This window comes from Petromyzon marinus, chromosome 54 (genome assembly GCF_048934315.1).
Source record: "Petromyzon marinus isolate PM22_M1 ecotype Great Lakes invasive population chromosome 54, UKy_Petmar_22M1.pri1.0, whole genome shotgun sequence".
NCBI classification, from domain to species: Eukaryota; Metazoa; Chordata; class Hyperoartia; order Petromyzontiformes; family Petromyzontidae; genus Petromyzon; species Petromyzon marinus.
In genome coordinates, this window is record NC_133720.1 from 518383 (window position 1) to 539133 (window position 20751).

Below are 20751 nucleotides of genomic sequence, written 5' to 3' on the forward strand. Positions count from 1 at the left end.
TGGAGCCGAGCAGCCGGAGCTGAGCAGCCGAAGCCGGGCAACAACAAAGACGGCGACAAGCCCCAGGGGCAGCACTGATGAGTCTCAATTCGCCCGCCCCCTAGCCACGTTGCTGCTGTGCGTACCGACGCCGGTGATGCAGATGCAGTCACTGCACTGCCATACAAAAAAGCGCATAACGGCCCCCACAGAGCCACGCACGCTCACCGACTGGAAGAACGAGCCCTGGATGACCTCCCCGGGGTCACGGGTTTCCCGCGGTGGGCTGGGGGCCCCGTCGTTCGGCGGCGGTGACGCCGTTCCGGGAGGCTGCGCCGCCGGTGGCGGTGTCGTCGGCGCCGGCAGAAGACACCGGGGCCCTGGAGGCCGCCAGGCCTCAGCGCGGCCGCCCTTGTCGTGGATGCGGCGGTGGCGCACGAGGCTGTGCTTGAGGGTGAACGTACGCTCGCACGTGTCGCACTTGTACGGTCGCTCGCCTGGAGGTGCGGATGCCACACACACAACACGGCCGCGTTCACAATCCTACAGCACTTACGCGTGGAGTTAAACTTAACCCGTGGGCTTTAATAGGAGGGTCCTGCCAAATGTTTAGCAGTAGGAGGAGACGTTGCTGTTTGGCATGTTTTCCAATACCAGTTACACTGTGTGTATTTTTGTAGCTTTCGGAGGAAACAGCAGAACCCAGGGGAAACCCACGCAGAACAGGGGAAGAACATAGGAACTCCACACAGGAAAACGCCTGAGTCGGGAATCAAACCCAGGTGCCTCTTGCTGCGAGGCGGGAGTGTTGCCACTGTGCCACCATGCTGCTGCCCATAAACGGGTCACCCAGTGGCATGGCGTGCGGGAAGAGCGACGTGTCGCTAAGGCCTCCTCACCTGTGTGCGACCTCATGTGCCGCGTGAGATCCTGCAGCGACCAGAACCGCTTGTTGCAAACCTCGCACACTTTTTTCCTCTTCTCTCGCTCCTTCCCCCCCACGGCCTCGCCCCCCTCTGGGGCTCCGTCTCCACGCTCGACGTCCCCGGCCACCGTCCCGTCCTCACCGACATCCTCACCGGCCCGAGAGGCACCGTCGCCGTGCTCCGACCCCTGCGAGCCGTGCTCCCGAGACTCGCACCGCGCGTCCCGGGAAGAGCCGCCACCACCACCGCGACGGGCACCGCCACCGCCCCTCTTCCCCCGCTTGTCTCGGACCGTCACGGTAATGCCGCCGCCACCGTTAACGGTGGCGGGGACGACGGTGTCGGGCAGCGGCCCCGATGGGAGCAGCTTGGCAAGTGTTTGCCGGGCGGCGGCTGCCGCCGGCGCCGCCGCCGCGTGGCGCTGCGCGTGTCGCTGCAGGTTGAACTTGGTGGTGAAGGTGCGCTCGCACTGCGGGCAGCGGAACGGCCGCTCGGCCGTGTGCACGCGCCGGTGCCGCGCCAGCACCGCGCGGTGCCGGAACGTTTTCCCGCAAGACTCGCACACCAGCAGCGCTGCGGGGACGCCCCCCGCCGCCAGGGGCCTGACCGGGCCCCCCAGCGCCGCCGACGCGACCTCCGTCGGGCTCACCAGGCCTCCCACGCCGGTGCCGCCAGGGCCCAGCTTGAAGTCGATGAGTTTGGCGGCGAAATCAAGGTCCAGGCTCTTGTTGCTGGACGTGTCGTCATCAGGGTCGTCCCACCCTTCCGACCCCTCCCCCTGCTCCTCTTCATCGTCGTCATCGTCATCGATGTTATTGGCGTCGTCGCAGTTTCCATTTGTCGCGGTTGCGAATCCGTTGGTGAGCACCGGGAACTCCGTTTTGATTTTTTGCGGCGAGATGGAGGTCCCTGCATCGGCGTGAGCCACGGAAGAGATGGACGATGACGGCGTTGGCAGGGGCGATGGTTGTGATGGCGATGGTTGTGATGGCGTTGGTTGTGATGGCGATGGTTGTGATGACACCGTCGGTGGTAGTGGTGGTGGTGGAAGTGAAGGTGGTGACGGCGAAGACGGCGGCGTTGGTGGCGGTGCTAGCCCCGGCATCGGCGATGGAGCTGGCGACGATGTTTGCGGTGATGGCGGCGGAGAGGTCTTAGTCGCCGGTCCCGCGGAGCCGCATCCATCGTCACCCTCATCATCCTCAACGATCTCCAGTTTCACGGCGAGTCCCGACTCCACCGCCTTCTCCTTCACGGACTCCATGCAGATACACCGTGGGGAATCTGCAAAGGACGGCGATACCCGTTAGCACTTGGAACGCATTCAGTGGACTCACAGACGCAAAAACAAACTTCTAACAATATGGCACACACGTGGGCAGAATCCCCGACACGCCACCCGACTGATTTAGAGTGAGACCTCCTCGGCTGCCAAACTGGAGCTCGTCATATGCACGCTGCCACGGTTACGGTATAGGAACTCTACCACCCTCTCCGCAACCGGCATTGCTCATGGCGAGTTGAGGGGGTGGAGCACTCGATAACACAGGCAGGTGCTTTGCCTTGTAAAAAGTTCAGCAGATTTTCCAACTCACCAGAACATCAGCATACATAACAGGAACGATCAGTAGGGAGACAGCAGAACCACTCTGCCATACCTCAGCCCCCCAGGAAAGCTCAAAACAAGATTCTGCCTGGAACAGAGGACAGCTGTGTCACACCCCAGGGTGACGACTTGCTCTGCCTTAAAGCTTAAATGGGGTCTTTATGATCGTGAGTCGAGAGCAGACAAACACCAAGGTCCGCTATATAGCCATTTTTCTGTTGGGCCAAGTGTTTATAACGAGCGCCTATTCAGGCTGGCACGGTGCATAAACGGGTGGTGGATGATCAGCACCACGCCCAGCCGCCTTTGTTCCCCAGTGCTGGTAATTACACAGCAGCATGTACTGGTGGTAGTGAGCAGGAATCAAAACTCGGGTCCAAGCCACAACACTACACACTGCCCATGCACAAAGACCTCCCATATACACTGTGGGGGCATATTCTGTTAGGGAGCGCCCGTGCACCCGCCAACACGCACACACATGCGCAAACACACGCACCCGGTGGGCTGGCCTGGCCCCCGATGGCACCGTCGCACCCCAACTCCCACGGCGTGGCGGGCGTGTCGCCCTTGCCCATGTGTTTGCGTGTCAAGTGGCGCTCGCAGTTGGACTTGGTGGAGAAGAAGGTGCTGCAGTGCGGGCACGGGTACGGCTTCTGGCCTGGGAGGCACGGGCGCGACACGCGTGACGCGATCAGTGACACGCGCGGCGCCGGCGCGGCGCCGGCGCGCTCTCCCTGCGCGACATGGGGGGTGCGGCTCGCGTGGCTGGCGGCGAGCGCAGCGTGCGTTGCGTGCGGCGCCGCCCGTCCCTCACCGGTGTGCGTCAGCATGTGGCGCTGCAGTGAGCTGATCCAGGGGAAGAGGCGCGGGCAGTGCGGGCACTTGAGTCTGTGCACCGAGTTGGAGTACGTGTTCCTCTTCAGCCCGCCCTGGTGCTCAAACTCCCCCACCTCCACCCCATCCTCATCCTCCTCTTCCAAACCTCCGTCTCCACCGTCGGCGCCGTCTCCGATGGCCGGACGCCGCTCGGGGGTGCAGTGGCCCCCGTCGCTCTCCCCTTCCCCGCCGGAACCCCCGGATCCCCCGGTACCGGCCGAGGGGACGCGGGGACGGGGCGGCGCCGGCGGAATTATGCCGGCGCCGGCGGCCTCCAGGAGCACCATGAAGCGACTGGAATCCATTGAGTCGAGCATGCGCTCGATGCTCGCAAACTCCCCGCTCGAGTCCAGGTCCACCGCCTCAGAGTCCTCACCCTTGCCGCAGCTGCCGCCGCCAATTGCACCGCCACCGCTCTGACGTCCGCTCCGGGCGCCAGGCTCGTCCGACCGTCTCCGACGCTTGGCTGCCGGCCGAGGGCCGGTGCCGTTGGCCAGGGCGGCACGTGCGGCGTTGGAGGGGCGGCCGCGCTTGCGCACAGCGGGTGCCGAGCCGGCGGTGGTGCGGCGGCGCCGTTCACTCTCGAAGCTCAGCGGCCCAGATTCTCGGCGCGTGGCGCCGTTGGCGCGACCCAGGTCGCCCCCCTCCTTCTCCTCCCCAGCTCTGTCCGCCGCCCCAGGACGCAGCAGCACAGGCGCCGCCGACACGGACGAAATTATCTGAGCGATGGAGGCGAGGGGGGGCGGCTCCTTGGAGGCGACGGCCCTGGTGAGCCCCACGCCCGTGAGGAACAGCTTCTCCAGCGACTCGCTGGTGCTACTCGCCGCCAGGATGCTCCTCAGCAGGAGGCTGCCAGGCCGTCGCCGTACGTGCGGACCCTCGCCGGGCCCTGTGGGCCATCCCCCCGCGCTGGCCGACAGAGAAGCGGGAGAATGAGGAGGAGCGGGGTCGGTCTCTGCCACCTCCTCCGCCAGGTCCTCTTGCTTCAGGGTCCCCAGCAGCAGCGGCGACTCGACGGCGCTCACGCCCTCGTGGCCTCCGCACTCTACCGCGTGATGTGGCAACGGCGGGACGGCCGCATCTCGCGGCGAGGACAGCAGCGGAGGGGAGAGGTCCACCGTGCCATCGGGGCCCGTGCTGCCGCTTGGGGACAGCCTGGGCAGCAATGGGCGCAGCGGGAGGAGCTGGGCTCCCGTGGCGCAGGCGGCCCCGGTGGGCAACGGCGGCGTGGTGGGGCTGGTGGGGCCCGAGTGCTTGGCGCCCACGTGCTTGTCCAGGTTCGCCTTCACGCGGAACGCGGCCGAGCAGTGGTAGCAGCGGAAAGGACGCTCGTTGGCGTGGGGGCGAGGAGCGGCGGGGGCGGCCGGTGGCGCAGGCGGGAGCGCGGGCGTCGCGGTCCCTGCGCCGTGTTTGGCGGGAGCACCGTTCGATTTCGGCACCGACAGGTCAATGGGCTCGACGGCGTCGCCGGCACCGGGGACGGTATCCACTGCCCCCCCCTCGCCCGGGCAACCGAACGGGTGACAGGGGGGGGTCGGCGGCGCCGCCACGACGGACTGCACCAGCCGAACGGCAAAACCTGGCACGACGGTGCCGCCACCACGTGCCACCGCCCCCTCCACCCCCAGCGACCCCTCCGCCTCCCCCGTCGCCGTGGCAACCGGCGGGGCTCGGCACGGCGCCAGTGGCGGGGCGCGGCACGCGAGCGCGGACGCTGCCTGCGTGGGCGACGGCGGCAGAGGCAGCAGCAGCAGCGTGCCGGCGACGACGGGCGGGGCTGCCGCGGTCACCGACGGCAGTGCGCGCGGCTTGGGCTTGAGCGCTGGCATGAGCTTGGTAGCGGCGGTGGCGGCGGACGAAGAGGGCGGAGCAAGTGGCGGCGCTTTGCTCAGCGGCGGCAGTGGCAGCAGGACCCCCGTCATGCCCGGCGACGCCGTGGCCGCCATGCGCAGGATCTGCTGGATGTCGGCCAGCTCGCAGCTCGGCCCCGATGGCGCACCCGCCGGTACCGGCAGTGGCGACCTCGCGGGCCCCGCCCCAGGGGCCGGGCGCCGTGCCACGAAAGCCCTCGGGGGCAGGGACCGAGCAGCCGCCACAGCCGTTACTGAGGGCGCCGGCAGCGATCGCCGCTCCCTCGAGGCCTCGTCCCATGGCCGATTGGCGCCAGAGGCCGACGTGCTGGCGGGGTGGGGGGTCGCGACCTCTGTCGCGCGGCGCAGGCCCAGGTAGCCCATGAACGTGACCTTGACGTCCGGCGGTTCACATGGGACCGTGCCGAGGACGGCGCCATCGGGCCGGACCAGGAGGGGATCCGGCGGCTGCGGCGCGGGGTCATGTTGGCGGTGGAGGCGGCGCTCGCGGTGGAGCCGGACGGACGGGGAGCGGTGCAGGTTGTGGTGAGTGCGGTGGTGCAGCTGGAGCGCGGCAGCCATGGGGAAGGCGCGGTCGCACGCCGTGCACACGAAGCGGTGAGACGCACTGGCGCTGCGCCGCGCATTTTCCTCACACCACGCCTGGAGGGGGGTGGGGTGGGGAGGGTGACGTGCACCAATTAAAACATTTAGACCCCAGTGGTGGTAGCAGCAGCGACCGCAGTCCACAATTGGTGGAGTTAGGAGGAGGAGACTGCTACTGAGCCAGGACACGCCTGGTTTAGCGGAAGGGCGGTCTTGCAGGACCACGAGGGATGGCAATGGCTTAGGGAGGCCTTCATCCAGCTGTGATCTGATCATGGCCACAGACGATGATGACGATTAACTTATTTGTATCAATACGGGTGGAACCAGTCACGGTCCCAGGTGATCCGATAATTATCACACTGACATGGCCGTGAATGGTTCGTCCACGCGTACAATTCAACACGTGTACCGAGAGCTTAGAAACCGACATGGGTCGGGGTGAACCGAGCAGCACCGCTGGCAGAGCCGGCCGGTCGACTCGCGCTCCGCTCACCTTGGCGATCAGCGGGAACTTCTGGCAGCAGAAGTCGACGAAGCCCAGCTGCTGGAAGCCGCTCGGAATGCTGGGAATGCTCTGGATGTGCGCGGGGTCGAGTGGGGGACTGGCCGTCGTCGCCGCCGTCGGTGGCGGTGTCGGTGGCGGAGGGGACGGGGACATGGGGGCCGCACGCAATTTGGAGGGCCCCGAGTCATTGTCGTCGTCATCGTTACTCGGGACCATGGCGCCACTGAGGCCGGGGCTTCCGGCGCCGTGAGAAACGCGGTCGGGCCCCGTTGGGTCGTTCGTGGAGGTAGCGGAGATATTGGTGGAGGTGGTGGAAAAAGAGGTAGAAGAGGTGGAAGTGGAGGAGGGGACGCAGTGCTCGCACCTGCACAGAAACGCACAGAACACGTGAGAACACGCGAGACTCAGCTCGGGGGTGGTGGCGTGCGTGCGAGTGTGTTTATGAGTGTGTGATTTGTAGGGAATGGTAGTGTAGCGGTTAGGAAGCTGCACTAAGAACTTGACAACCCAAGTTTTATTAGCCTACCTTTCAAGCCTTAACATGTGCTCGCTAACAGCTCTGAGTGTGTGTGACATGCTTCACCGTGGGATCGTGCCCAGTTGCTCCTCCACGGTTGAGTCCTTGAGGCACAGGGGGCAGCGCCACAGTGCCTCCTGGGGCCCGCGTGGCGCCTCATGGGACTCGCGTGGCCCCTCTGTGCCGCCAGGCCCACAAGCGCTCCCCACGCTGCCCGGCCTCTCCTCCCCCTCCACTTGCTCGTGGGCCACCTGGAATGCCACATGCAGCAGCATACACAAAATGAACACAGCAAAAAATCCCCCGTATAGCCTGAACAGACTGTTGGGGCAAGTGCTGTTAACTAGTATCGAGGGGAGGTCCAGGACCGGTTCAGACAGATAATCACCACTGGTGTTGACCATGAGCGAGAATCCACAGCTCAACACACACGACACACATGTTACACACTCTACACAGAACACAATATGCACAACACACAGTTAAACGTTAAAAGTAACACGAAACACTCATTACCCTTTTGGAGGACCAGGGCTCATCCTCAGCCTCAGTGGGGCTCAGCGGACGCTTGGCAGTCACGGGGGGCCCCAGGAGCGCGATTGGGGGGGCCGAGAGCTCCTGCACAGGGGGGCAGCCGAGTGGGTGCTTTTGGGGAGGCGCCATCTGAGGCCAGGGGTCTGAGAGTCCCGGCTCCTTCTCGTGGATCTTCATGTGCCTGGGGACCATGGGGGGCGGTGGGGGGCGGGCAATGCAGATGGCAGCGAATGATTCGCCAACCTCGCGATTCGTTTACTCGTAAAGACAGCAACTTTCCGAGTGGCTGGGTGTTCACCCGAGCGAGCCGCCGCACCTGTGCATGTTGCCATTGGTGGTGAATGCCTGGCGGCACACGGGGCATCGGTAGGGCCGCTCGCCCGAGTGCACCAGCATGTGCCGGTCCAGCGAGCTGGCCGAGCTCAGCGCCCGCCTGCACACGCGGCAAACGTGGCAGCCGGTGCCGCCATCTCCCGGTGCTCCCGGCGACGTATCCGTCGCTGCGACGACCGGCGCCCCGGCAGTGCCGACCACCGGCCGCCGGGCGCCGCTGCCACCGCCATTTTGCCGGTGGGCGCGTCCCGGAGCCGGCGAGAGCGAGCGCGGCGAGAGTGCGCCGTCGATCGTGGCCGCCTTCCTTGCCAGCGCCACCGCTGCCCCAGTGATCGGCCCACCTCCCACCCCCCGCTCCCCGGCGTCGCAGTCGATATCCAGGTGGTTGCCGTGGTGACCGACGAGGTGGGCGTGAGCGCCGGGCCGGGGAAGCTGCGCCGCCCCCATCACGGCTGACATCATGGCGCTCACCGACGACAAGTCGTCGTCATAGCAACCGTCGGCGTCGTTGGCGTCGCCATAGCAACCAAGTGCCGAGCCCGCCTGGAGAGCCGCCGCTGCGAAACCGCGAGGCGCCATAACGACGCCCATCTCCATGGCTACGGTGAGGGGAGCAACAACAAGAAAAATTAAACCATTAAAAAGGTAACGGATGCGGCTTTGGTTGAGGCGGCACCGCCGCTGCCAAGTTACCAGCGCCGGTGTTGCAGGATCGCGGTTATCTTTACTTGCACCTGCTTGACTCATGCAACTCATTATGCCACCACCGGCATGATGAAGTATGGTTTACAGCATTATGGTAAGCGTGATTTTTCGTGGTGACTTGACGTGCAATATAAATGTTAATAGACATCTATAAATATAGTTCATCGTTATTTATGCGACGTTCATCACGAAATCTTGGCACAAACACGGGACACGTGGGGGGCCGGGTATCTTACCGAGGGTGCGGGGCGCGTGCGAGGAGTGGGGCCTTCGAGCGAATGTGAGCCCCTGGGAGCCCCGGGGCCCCTGGGAGCCCCGGGGCCCCTGGGGACCCTTGGTGGACGCGGAAATCAGGGCGGAGCGCCCGCCCCGTTCCTCCACCGCCGTCCCCTCGTCATCCTCGCACTCTACCACTGCGGCCGCCAAGGGCCAAGGGGAGTAGCAGAGGAAGGGGAGGGTGGGAATCACAATCCACCTCTCACTCACAAGCGGAGGCTGCGCACGCACGGCCCATTGGTGAAGGAGAGCAAACAACACGAAGGAGACGGAGACAAACAAACAACAAGCTGTGGACTTGCGTCACAACCTTTAATCCTGCCAACTCATCCAATCTCTTGGGGCGGGGGTGAATCTTTACATGCCGAAGGGAGACCATAGGAATGTGGAATTTCCACTTGCAGCTCAGGGAAGCAATGCCGCACGTGCGTTGAAGCAGGGAGAGACTTGCCGGGTTTTTTTTAATGGATGACGAGAAGGATGGGAGATGTTTCGGCACCAGAGGGCGACACTGATACTCCAACCTTCACAAAACACGCAACCTGCATCCCCCACCGCTCACACCCTCTCTACTACGAACAATCTCCAACACTCGCACTACTCTCACCCTCACACTGTCACAAAACTACACAAAGCTCCCCGCATATAATTTTATATACTGCTGAGGCATGTGCTGTTAGCGAGCACTTATTAAGGCCAGCACCACGCACTAATGTTTACACACTGCACCAGGTTCTCGTTTAAGGCAGGGTCAACCTATGAGTGTCCAGAATCGGTTCACATATTTGCCACTATCATCAGTCATGAGCGGGAATTGAACTCCGGTTGCTGGGTTCGTAACACAGCGAGTTAATCACTCCACTAGCGGCTCCACTACTCACACTCTCAAGGACACACTTTCACAAACCTACACGATTCCTACGCGTACTCCAAAACACAATCTCACACACTGACACTCAGATCGCTAAAAAAAATCCAACACTCTCACAAACACATACACACCTTCACATATTTACACGCATCACTACCCATACACAAACTCCAACCCACCACTTCCAGGCGCAAACTTCCCCACTCTCCATCACTCTCAGTGATCACCTTATTAAGGCCGGCAAGGAGGTGGGTGGCCATCACCACGCCCGGTCGCCTTTGTCTGCCCAGTGGCAATGTTTACACATCACTCATTTCAGTCTAAGTCGACCTAGGGGAGATGCAGGACTGGTTCAGATAATCGTCACTCGTGTTGACGACGCCACCCCTCATACACCCCATCACCACCACCTACACTCACTCACACACTGCACCATCACCACCACCTACGCACACACCACACTCTCCTCACTCACACCCGCCACCACCAGATACAAAGACACACATCCCCACACCCAGGTCGTCAGAGCCGTGAGGAGACCCTCGCCACAGACTGGCCCGGTTCAAACCCACAAACTCCATCAAGCAACAACAACAGCCCACTGGGCTGCAGAAGCACCACGCACACAGCCATCACACAAGCCTCCCTGTGTGTGGTGTGTCCATGTACCTCCATGTGACACACCTACTCACTCTGCAGAACACCCGTACGCCAACACACACGTGTATCGTCCACGTTTGAAGGTAACTTCACGAATACGTCACTTCCAAACGACTGTACGTGTAATCCACCAATGTACACAGAGCCATGCATATGATATATATACACACACACGTGCATGCGTTGGTGTCCATGCACACGCATGTGTACACGCGTGTGCACGGACACCGTGGTGTCATGTCAGCGTTCCCGAAGAGTCGCCTCGAGTGTTCGTCCCCCTGCCTCCCGCCGCTACCCCCGCCCCGTCTAAGATTTCCACGAACGCACGGTGGCCAGCCACACCAACTCTGCTGCTGCTGCTGCCAGCGGCACACCACATCCTGGGGAGTGGGGTGGGGGTGGGCAGCAGGGGGAGAGGGGGGTGGAGATCGGGGTCCACGCGGCTCGGTGACCTCGTCTCGTTAATGAGGGCAATTAAGGAGGACGAGCCGCGCCCTCGAGGGGCGGGGGGGTGGAGGTTTAAAGAGGGGAGAGAGGAGGGGGGGGGGAGTTCGTACCCTGGCTGGGGGCGCAGCTGCCGTGCCACATCACGGCCGGCGCTCCCCTCCTCCAGCCCGCGCAAGTGGTGCCAAGGAGGACCGGGGCCCAGCGGCTATCTGGACCAGCAGAAATCCGCGGAATCTCCAAGAGCTACCTACGTACATCCGTAGAAGTTCAAACCTAACTTTTATTTTTCTTCGTAGAGTTGCGCAACGCGTGCTGAGCATCCCAAAAGGTCAAAGGACTCACCTTTAACAAAAGTTTCGCGCTAAATCTACGCAAGAATATAAGGTGTAACCCCGTCTCAACAAGTGGTCACACAAAGAATTCTAAAGGTTAAAGCGAAATTGTGGTTCTGATAGCATCATTAATACGACAGTATTTAGCGAAGCACGAATGCTCAAACTCTAATGCACTTCACGGGTTTAAATATAAAGTCTACGGAATCGCTAACTTGCCGTCAACAAGTTTCCTATTTAGAAATCCGCGAAAGCTCCATGCTGTCTCAAAGTTTGCTATTGCGTTGATGTGCTTACTGCTGTTGAAACTCTAAACGTAAGTTCCCTGCAGTGCGAAAGACAATGATATGATGAAGCCTTGGAAGTTACAACTGACTTCAACAAGAAGATCCCTTGCATAGAAATCCGCGGAAGCCCAAACTCCAGTTCCCTCACGAAGTCTGCTATTTTAGTTTTCGTACACAGTGTACCCATCTCTTCTCCTTGAACGTAATGCGAGAGAGGAGACACGAACACGAGGTGAGGTACAAGACGAGAGATAGCGAGAGGGGACAGAGGAACAAGTCAAGGAGAGAGCGGAACGTGCAGAAGGACGAGGGTAGAGACAAGAGCGATGTGAATAGGAGTGAGACAAGCGAGATATGGGATAGGAGAGAGACAATGAGACAATTAGGAGAGAGGCAAGGCAAGAAGACAGACAACGCAGACCTGAGGGACAAGGACACACATGGAGACATCGACTCAGTGGGACCTTTTAAGTTTCGATCCTGCCTCTCCTCTTCCTCCTCCCCCCCCACACCACACCACAAGTCTTCCCTCGCTCCCCTGGCTACCCCGACGCGGCTCCCAGTGGCCCGGGCCCCGCTCCCCCGACTTCCTTCCTCCTGTGCCCCCCTCCGTGTGCAGGCGCGGGGGAGCGGGCGGGGGGAGCGGGCCCGAGTCCCGCCACGTGTTCGTGAGCGCCCAGGGGACACGTCACGACACAAGAGACACTCGCCGAGACACACAGAGACACTCGCAGAGACACGCCACGAACGACACTCAGACACACGTCGCGACACAAGAGACACTCGCCGAGACACGCCACGAGACACACACCGAGAGACGCCACGAGACACACACCGAGACACACACATAGACACGCCACGAGACACGCCACGATACACACACCGAGACACTCGCCGAGACACGCCACGAGACACACACCGAGACACGCCACGAACGACACTCAGACACACGCCAAGACACACAGAGATACACGCCGAGGCACGCCACGAGTCTCACAGATGAGACACATCGAGACAAGAAACGGTGTCCATGATGAGTGAGACATACCACCCCAAGACATTCCAAGTGATGATGCACCCCGCGCCACAACTCCACAAGCTATAACGCACCATTATCACGGTCTTCAACTACCACCATCAACTTCATCACCAAATGCAATTACTACAATGCCTCAATAATCACCACCACCAAGGCACACAATCACCACCACCAAACACCATCACCACCCTGTCACTATCACTGCTATCAACTCCATTTTCACTTCCAAAGAAGACACCCTCCCCACCCATCTTCTTATTGGAGACGACCTGGAGAGAGAGAGAGAGGCACTGTTGCGTCTCTCGTTGTTGTTGTCCTTCACCCGCACCTCCGAGTGTGTTGCCCTTACGTACGGTGCGAAAGAAGTTCAGCATAGGTCACTGACCTCTGGGGAGCTTGACTCCGCGCGTCGGCACAGGCGCTGGTCACGCTACCGGTCGCCTAGCGTCGCTTTTAACTTGGTCGTCAATTTGACTCCATTCTCAAATTCCCCATTTAAAAGACTCGAACACTCTTCCAAATGTAGCGGCCTCTAGTGGCTGTGAGGTGGGGTGTCACGTGGATCGAAAAATATCGATTTAACAACCGATTCCATGCGAATATTTTACTGCATTGCGAACTCAGGAATCGATTATCCTCTCAAATCGATATGCCCTCAAGACGAATACTCAAGAATCGATATATAATCGTCGAATCGATTCGCCCTCAGCAACAGCGCCGCCCCACAATTGGTCAGGAGTTTCCATTCCCGCGTCGCCTGGCAACGGCCCTGCGGCCACGTGGGCGGGGTCACGTGGGCAAAGTCACGCGCGGGGGGGGAGGAAGAGGGGGCGGGGTTGCGGGGGGTACCGCGGGATGTGGGCAGTGGGGAGGGAGGGGCTGGTGGGGGGAGGGGGCGAGCGTGAACCAACACCGCCATCAGTAGCCACATGGTTTCCTCTACCCACCCCCCCAACAACAGCCCCCCGCCCCCCATCCTCGCCCCCCCCCGCCCCCCGCTTGTGCAGGCAGCACGTGGCAGGCAAACAAAGAGGCAGTGTCTCCCTGGTGTCTCCCTGGTGTCTCACTGTGTCTCCCTGGTGTCCCACTGTGTCTCCCTGTGTGCCTCTGGTGTGTCTCCCTGCGTGCCTGGTGTCTCCCTGGTGTCTCCCTGGTGTCTCCCTGGTGTCTCCCTGTGTGCCTCTGGTGTGTTTCCCTGCGTGCCTGGTGTCTCACTGTGTCTCCCTGGTGTCCCACTGGTGTCCCACTGGTGTCTCCCTGTGTGCCTCTGGTGTGTCTTCCTGCGTGCCTGGTGTCTCGCTGGCGTCTCTCCGGCTTATCCCATATCTCCCCAGTGTCTCCATGGTGTCTCCCACAAGCAACATCACATTAGACAACTAAAACAGCAACAGCAACCACAACAAGCAGCCGCATTTTGGCAGAGTAGCAGTGTGCACCACATTTAGAGTGATCTAGCGAGGCGACTTTTACGCACAACGCGATTCACAACAAACTTGGCGGCTGCAGCTGTGCGGTCCTCCAGCCCACCTACCCGCCCAGCTCGGAGGTTTCGCGTCTCCACGGCTTTGGGCGAGACCAGGCTCGTCCGACTGAGTCCCCATCCCCCCACCCGCCGGGGATTAGCGCGAACCGGGCACGGGCAACACCTCCCCCACCGCCGCCACCCGCCCCCCTCCAGCATCCATCATCAATTTTCACCATCATCATCACAACCACAATGGGCTCCACTCACACCACAGGTGGTGACATCATCATACACAGGAGTCACTGGCAGCCCACTTAGCCTTGTGACTAGTGCCCACCATCATCCCCACCGCTTATCATCAGCCATGGTCGATCCACTTCTGGGTGAAGACCTTCCTCCTCAAGCCATCGCCATCTCTCACGGTTCTGCTCCTGCATGCGAGCCGATTCCGTAGCGCCATCTCCACGACGGGCATACTCCCGGACGCATTCCATCCCTTGGCTGCCACCCATCATTTTTGACCACCATCCATTCAAGCGACGTGTCCTGCACAAGCCCCACTTCTCATTTATTTCATCGTTGTCATCTGGAACAGTAACTGGCAGCCTTAAAACTGGTCACCATCACTACCAGGGAGGGCTTCATTCCTCTTGGAATATTTGCCGGGGGCCCCAAACCTCCAACTCCCTCCGAGAGGCAACTCCAAATGCAATTAAGCTCTGAAGATCACGACCGTCACCATGATGGGTGGCCAAAGCTGCGAGTCCAGGGCTGAGAGAGAGAGAGAAGTGGGGCTCACTTCCCCCTCTCTCAGGCCGAAAGGGAGCTTGCTCCGTGCTTTGTTGCGACACAAAGCGGCCGGGATTTTCTCTTCGTTTAGAATAGGTAGTGAAATTGCACTCCAAATTGAGCCTCTCTGCACCTCCCTAAGTGCCTGGATCTTTGCGCTAAATAACAAGATGAGGAGAAAAGGCAAACGCCGACTCATCTCGACGCCCCGCTGTCCCCCCGTGGCCCCCCATCACGTGCCCCCCACCCCGAGATAACTCCGGCCATCAAGGCACCACCCAGAGGACGTACCAGAGAGATAATGTAATTACAAACTCATACTTCCCATCTCTCCGATGCGTACACTGGGGTTGTACCGCGTTATGTTCGGCACGATTTCCAACGTTTCGCTGCACCTGAGTTACCGTTTGTGTGAATTTGCATTTGCGCGTTACTATGTGTGTGTTTGTATATGTGTGAGTTAGTGTATGAGTTAGTGTATGCGTGTGCATGTGTAAATGTGAGTTACGGTGTATGTGTATGTGCGAGTTACCGTGTGTATGTATATATGTGTGCGTGAGAGAGAGAGGGTCTCTGTCTGCTGCCCTCCCGGGCGGCCACGCGTCCGCAAAGACAGGTTTCAATTACCCAGCCTTGCCACTGTGCACGCGCATTCCGAGAGCCACACCAACTGTTACACTCCCCTGCCAACACACTCTCTCCGCTACCACCACACTAACTCCCCTGCCAACGTACTCACACCCCTACCAACACACTCAATGCCCTACCAACCAACTCACTCCCCCACCAACACACTCACTGCCCTACCAACACATAAACACACCCCAACCAACAGTTCCCCAACACAATATACACATTAACTATATATACATCTCCTGCAACACCAACACCACCTCCAAACATTGTAACCCCCCCCCCACCAACTCTCACCCAATTTCCCAACTCTCTCTCCCCCTTCCCAACACCCACACATCCCGTCAAAAACACAATCATACCCCAACACAGACATAAACCTCAAACCCCCCTACATCCACACATCCACTGCCCAACACAGAAATAATGTACACACCTCACAATTACACACATCTCTTCTACAACATACAATACCATGCACTTCCCCTCCACAAATCACACTCTTCAACATTCCTCACACACACCCACAGCTCCCCCCGACAGCCTCAACCCCTATTTCCATCACACACAGACACACAGCCACTCCCCAACACACACATCAACCAAGATCCCACTACAACACACGCACACACCAACGTCCTCTACACCCACACAGCCCTTCCTCAGCCCACATAACACAAACACCCACACACACACTTACCCGACACTCGCACATCCCTACAACACACACACACACACAACTCTCCGAGACCTTCAACTCCTCTCTCCCTAACACACACACGCACCCTTCCCCTATATCCGCACACCGGCCACAACACACACACAAACACACTCAAACACCACCCAACAATCCCTCTCCCCAACACAGACACACACCCTCCTTGCGCCCCCACACGCAACCTCCACAACACCCCAACCACAACCCTCCCCAGCACACACGCACACATACACACACACACTCCACTCACTCACACACAAACCAGCCCAGCCCCACTCCCAAATCGCACGCACACTTTCCGGCCCCCGCCCACCCCATCACCGCCTGGCCCCCACCCCTCCCCGCATGTCCCCTACGATGATAAACCACCCGGGCCCGGGCGCAGAGCCCTCCACTCCCCGCCTGCCGCGGCACGCAAAGCCCCCAACCCCAACAACTCGCCATCAACCCTCCTCCATCCATCCCTCCCTCCCACCGCTCCGGGCGGCTCCTCCCCCTAGCAACAAGCCCCGCCCATCAACGACCAACCCCCGCCCCTCCTGCTACTCCCGCCCCGCCCCCTTCTGGTCCAAACCGCCCGCGTCTCGCGCGCGACCCCACCCCGCCCCGCTCCCTGTGCAAGCCGCGCCCTCTCGAGCCGGCTCCCAGCAAATAGGATCGCGGCGCGCGCGGGGTGTGGGAGGTAGGGGCGGGTCCCTCCGCCGTTGCCAAGGCAACGGAGGGACGGCTGCGTGTTTGGGCCAAACACGGCGCTCTCCTCCCCCCCGCGCCCACCCCCCTCCGAGAGCCCCCACCACCCCCCGCGAGCCCCGCCCCTCGCACCAGTGTCCACTCGTTCAATGATTCCACGAGGTTATTTTTTTTATCACAGTTGCTGAGCACAAACTCAAAAACGGAAAGCGGCCAGCAACAAACGGCACTTTGAAAAAAATGTAACAAATAAGAGTTGACAGGGTTTCTTGACTTGAGCGAGGTAAGAACTTGGGGGAAACGATACAATGATGGGAGAGAATTCCGAAGTGGAGCAAGGGCGGAGGAATAAACAGACAGAGAATTGTTGTGAACTGCAGCGTGTGGTGGGTGCGTGAGTGTGTTGTAACCTGTAGCGTGGTAGTTGAACAGCGTGGTAGTTGAACAGCGTGTGGATGAGACGAAACAGCGTCGAGTATAGACCGAGTCCTCAACGTGGGAGGAAGAATCAATGTGTGAAGTTCACGAGCACAGTAACAACCGTGACAAAAGCGATAGAAGAGTGATAAGGAGGCGACTTACCGCCCGGTGAGCGAGAAACAGGAGTGAATTGGTGAGTGCTGAATCATCAATAAACCGGACTGCTTCATGTTCAATTCAATCAAGGGCAGCAATGTGGATCATCATCCAATTGATGATATGAGCAGAGCTGCGCTGTCTCAAGAGTGGAGCTATCCTCGGGGTTATAAGACGCGACCCCCCCCCCCTACTGTAAAGCAAACATTGGGGGTGTGTGGTGTTATAATCCGTACGCGTGTGTAACTGAGTGTGTATGTCTTTGTCTATCAGTATGTCTGTCTATCAGTATGTCTTTGTCTATCAGGATGTCTTTGTCTATCAGTATGTCTTTGTCTATCAGTATGTCTGTCTATCAGTATGTCTGTCTATCAGTATGTCTTTGTCTATCAGGATGTCTTTGTCTATCAGGATGTCTTTGTCTATCAGGATGTCTTTGTCTATCAGGATGTCTGCGCGTGCGTGGGAGGAGCGGAAGTGTAGTGGTGGTTAGTGCGAGTGAGGCTATGACAGTGTTAGGGTGTTTTTGCTAATGAGAATGTGTGGGTATATGTTTATGGGTGTATGTTTGTGTTTGTTGTGTATATTTGCGTGTGTTTGCAGTGTATGTTTGTGTGTTTGTTATGTGTGTTTGTTGTCTATGTTTGTGAGTGTTGTGTGTGTTTGTGAGTGTTTGTTGTGTATGTTTGTGAGCGTTTGCAGTGTATGTTTGTGTGTTTGTTATGTGTTGTGTATGTTTGCGTGTGTTTGCAGTGTATGTTTGTGTGTGTTATGTGTGTTTGTCTATGTTTGTGAGTGTTGTGTGTGTTTGTTGTGTATGTTTGTGAGTATTTGTGAGGGTTGCGTCTGTTGTGTATGTTTGTGAGTGTTTGTTGTGTAAGTTTGTGAGTGTTTGTTGTGTAAGTTTGTGAGTTTTGTTGTGTAAGTTTGTGAGTGTTGTGTAAGTTTGTGAGTGTTTGTTGTGTATGTTGTGAGTGTTTGTGTAAGTTTGTATTTGTTGTGTAAGTTTGTGAGTGTTTGTTGTGTTTGTGAGTGTTTGTTGTGTATATTTGTGAGTGTTGTGTATGTTTGGAAGTGTTTGTTGTGTATGTTTGTGAGTGTTGTGTATGTTTGTGTTTGTTGTGTATGTTTGTGAGTGTTTGCGAGTGTTTGTTGTGTATGTTTGGGAGTGTTTGTTGTGTAAGTTTGTGTTTGTTGTGTATGTTTGTGAGTGTTGTGTATGTTTGTGAGTGTTGTGTAAGTTTGTGAGTGTCTGTTGTGTATGTTTGTGAGTGTTTGTTGTGTAAGTTTGTGAGTGTTCGTTGTGTATGTTTGTGTTTGTTGTGTAAGTTTGTGTTTGTTGTGTAAGTTTGTGAGTGTTTGTTGTGTATGTTTGTGTTTGTTGTGTAAGTTTGTGTTTGTTGTGTAAGTTTGTGTTTGTTGTGTAAGTTTGGCGTCATCTGGTCGAGCACCAATTGGGTCGAGGCTCAAAAGAAATCCGTCCCTTGGTGTGGACCAATCAGTTTCAAGGACAATGCCACATATTATCATAGTGTGTGTTTTTGTTTGCAATTTGACTGCAGGTATTGTGGTTAATGCAGACATGAATCCTTGTAAAAAGGTTTCAGTTTTGTTGCCAGAAAAAAGGGGGAAAACCCGATTATTATATTTTGGTACTGGCAAAGGAGGTCTAATGATGACGTTTGTGAGTGTTTGTGAGTATTTATTGTGTATGTTTGTGAGTGTTTGTTGTGTAAGTTTGTGAGTGTTGTGTAAGTTTGTGAGTGTTGTGTAAGTTTGTGAGTGTTTGTTGTGTATGTTTGTGAGTGTTTGTTGTGTAAGTTTGTGAGTGTTGTGTGAGTTTGTGAGTGTTTGTTGTGTATGTTTGTGTTTGTTGTGTATGTTTGGGAGTGTTTGTTGTGTAAGTTTGTGAGTGTTTGTTGTGTAAGTTTGTGAGTGTTGTGTATGTTTGTGTTTGTTGTGTATGTTTGTGAGTGTTGTGTAAGTTTGTGAGTGTTTGTTGTGTAAGTTTGTGAGTGTTGTGTATGTTTGGAAGTGTTTGTTGTGTATGTTATGTTTGTGAGTGTTGTGTATGTTTGTGTTTGTTGTGTATGTTTGTGAGTGTTTGCGAGTGTCTGTTGTGTATGTTTGGGGGTGTTTGTTGTGTTTGTTGTGTAAGTTTATGTTTGTTGTGTATGTTTGTGAGTGTTGTGTATGTTTGTGAGTGTTGTGTAAGTTTGTGAGTGTATGTTGTGTATGTTTGTGAGTGTTTGTGAGTGTTTGTTGTGTAAGTTTGTGAGTGTTTGTTGTGTGTGTTTGTTGTGTATGTTTATGAGTGTTTGTTGTGTATGTTTGTGAGTGTTTGTTGTGTATGTGTGTGAGTGTTTTTGAGTGTTTGTTGTGTATGTTTGTGAGTGTTTTTGAGTGTTTGTTGTGTATGTTTGTGAGTGTTGTGTATGTTTGTGAGTGTTTGTGAGTGTTGTGTATGTTTGTGAGTGTTTGTTGTGTATGTTTGTGAGTGTTGTGTATGTTTGTGAGTGTTTGTTGTGTATGTTTGTGAGTGTTTGTTGTGTATGCTTGTGAGTGTTTGTGAGTGTTTGTTGTGTATGTTTTTGAGTGTTGTGTATGTTTGTGAGTGTTTTTGAGTGTTTGTTGTGTATGTTTGTGAGTGTTTGTGAGTGTTGTGTATGTTTGTGAGACAGCCCCCCGCCCGCAGACTGAGCACGTGAACACCTCGCGCCACTCGGCCACAATCAGGCGCTCAATTACAGCTCCCGCACTCTCTCCACTCACTCTCCCCTCACTCTCTACACTCTCCCCTCACTCCCTACACTCTCCCCTCACTCCCTACACTCTCCCCACTCACTCCCTACACTCTCCCCTCACTCTCCCCTCACTCCCTACACTCTCCCCTCACTCCCTACACTCTCCCCTCACTCCCTACACTCTCCCCTCACTCCCTACACTCTCCCCACTCACTCCCTACACTCTCCCCTCACTCCCTACACTCTCCCCACTCACTCCCTACACTCTCCCCTCACTCCCTACACTCTCCCCTCACTCCCTACACTCTCCCCACTCACTCCCTACACTCTCCCCTCACTCCCTACACTCTCCCCTCACTCTCCCCTCACTCTCCACAAACTCACGACCCCCCCACCCCCCCGACTCTATCTCCCCACTTTGACTTCATCGGGATTGTAACTCTGACTAGAGCGGAATTGTAACTTTGATGGAGACGTCTGTAACACAACGCCCGGATCCTGCCTACACCTGTCGCTAATGTCTGGAGGGGTGTGGGGGGGGGTTAGGGATGAAGGGGATTAGACGATATCCCCCTTAGCCCCCCTTGTCCCCCACAGACACACAAAGTGACAGCAGCGACGCAGGCGGCACTGTACCATGAGCACAGCCCGTGACATACGCAGTCTGCACCAGGTCCCACACACATTCACCACGACCCAGGCACGTACAACAACAGGTGGGGGGGGCTCTCTGGTCAGTCTTCAGTGGAATCTGGGTTAGCATGGTGCCTGGGTTATGGTG

The 20751-nt window shown here is 57.5% G+C and overlaps 1 protein-coding gene across 4 annotated transcripts in view; it reads right to left on the minus strand.

Moving 5' to 3' along the window:
• Positions 1-20751, minus strand: part of LOC116954162 (ras-responsive element-binding protein 1-like) — a 33226-nt gene that overhangs the window by 2623 nt on the left and 9852 nt on the right. Inside the window, exons 1-10 of one of the 4 annotated variants that reach the window (XM_076052055.1) lie at positions 12741-13135; positions 8680-8856; positions 7722-8337; positions 7388-7586; positions 6938-7122; positions 6343-6718; positions 3329-5903; positions 3011-3172; positions 879-2189; positions 208-476 (exon numbers count right to left, since the gene is read on the minus strand). In XM_076052055.1, coding sequence (XP_075908170.1) covers positions 208-476; positions 879-2189; positions 3011-3172; positions 3329-5903; positions 6343-6718; positions 6938-7122; positions 7388-7586; positions 7722-8335 — 5691 coding nt within the window. In that variant the 5' untranslated portion in view covers positions 8336-8337; positions 8680-8856; positions 12741-13135. Of the gene's footprint in view, positions 1-207; positions 477-878; positions 2190-3010; positions 3173-3328; positions 5904-6342; positions 6719-6937; positions 7123-7387; positions 7587-7721; positions 8338-8679; positions 8857-12740; positions 13136-20751 lie in introns of those variants that run through there. The other 3 variants (XM_032974639.2, XM_032974640.2, XM_076052053.1) reach the window with 3 other exon arrangements.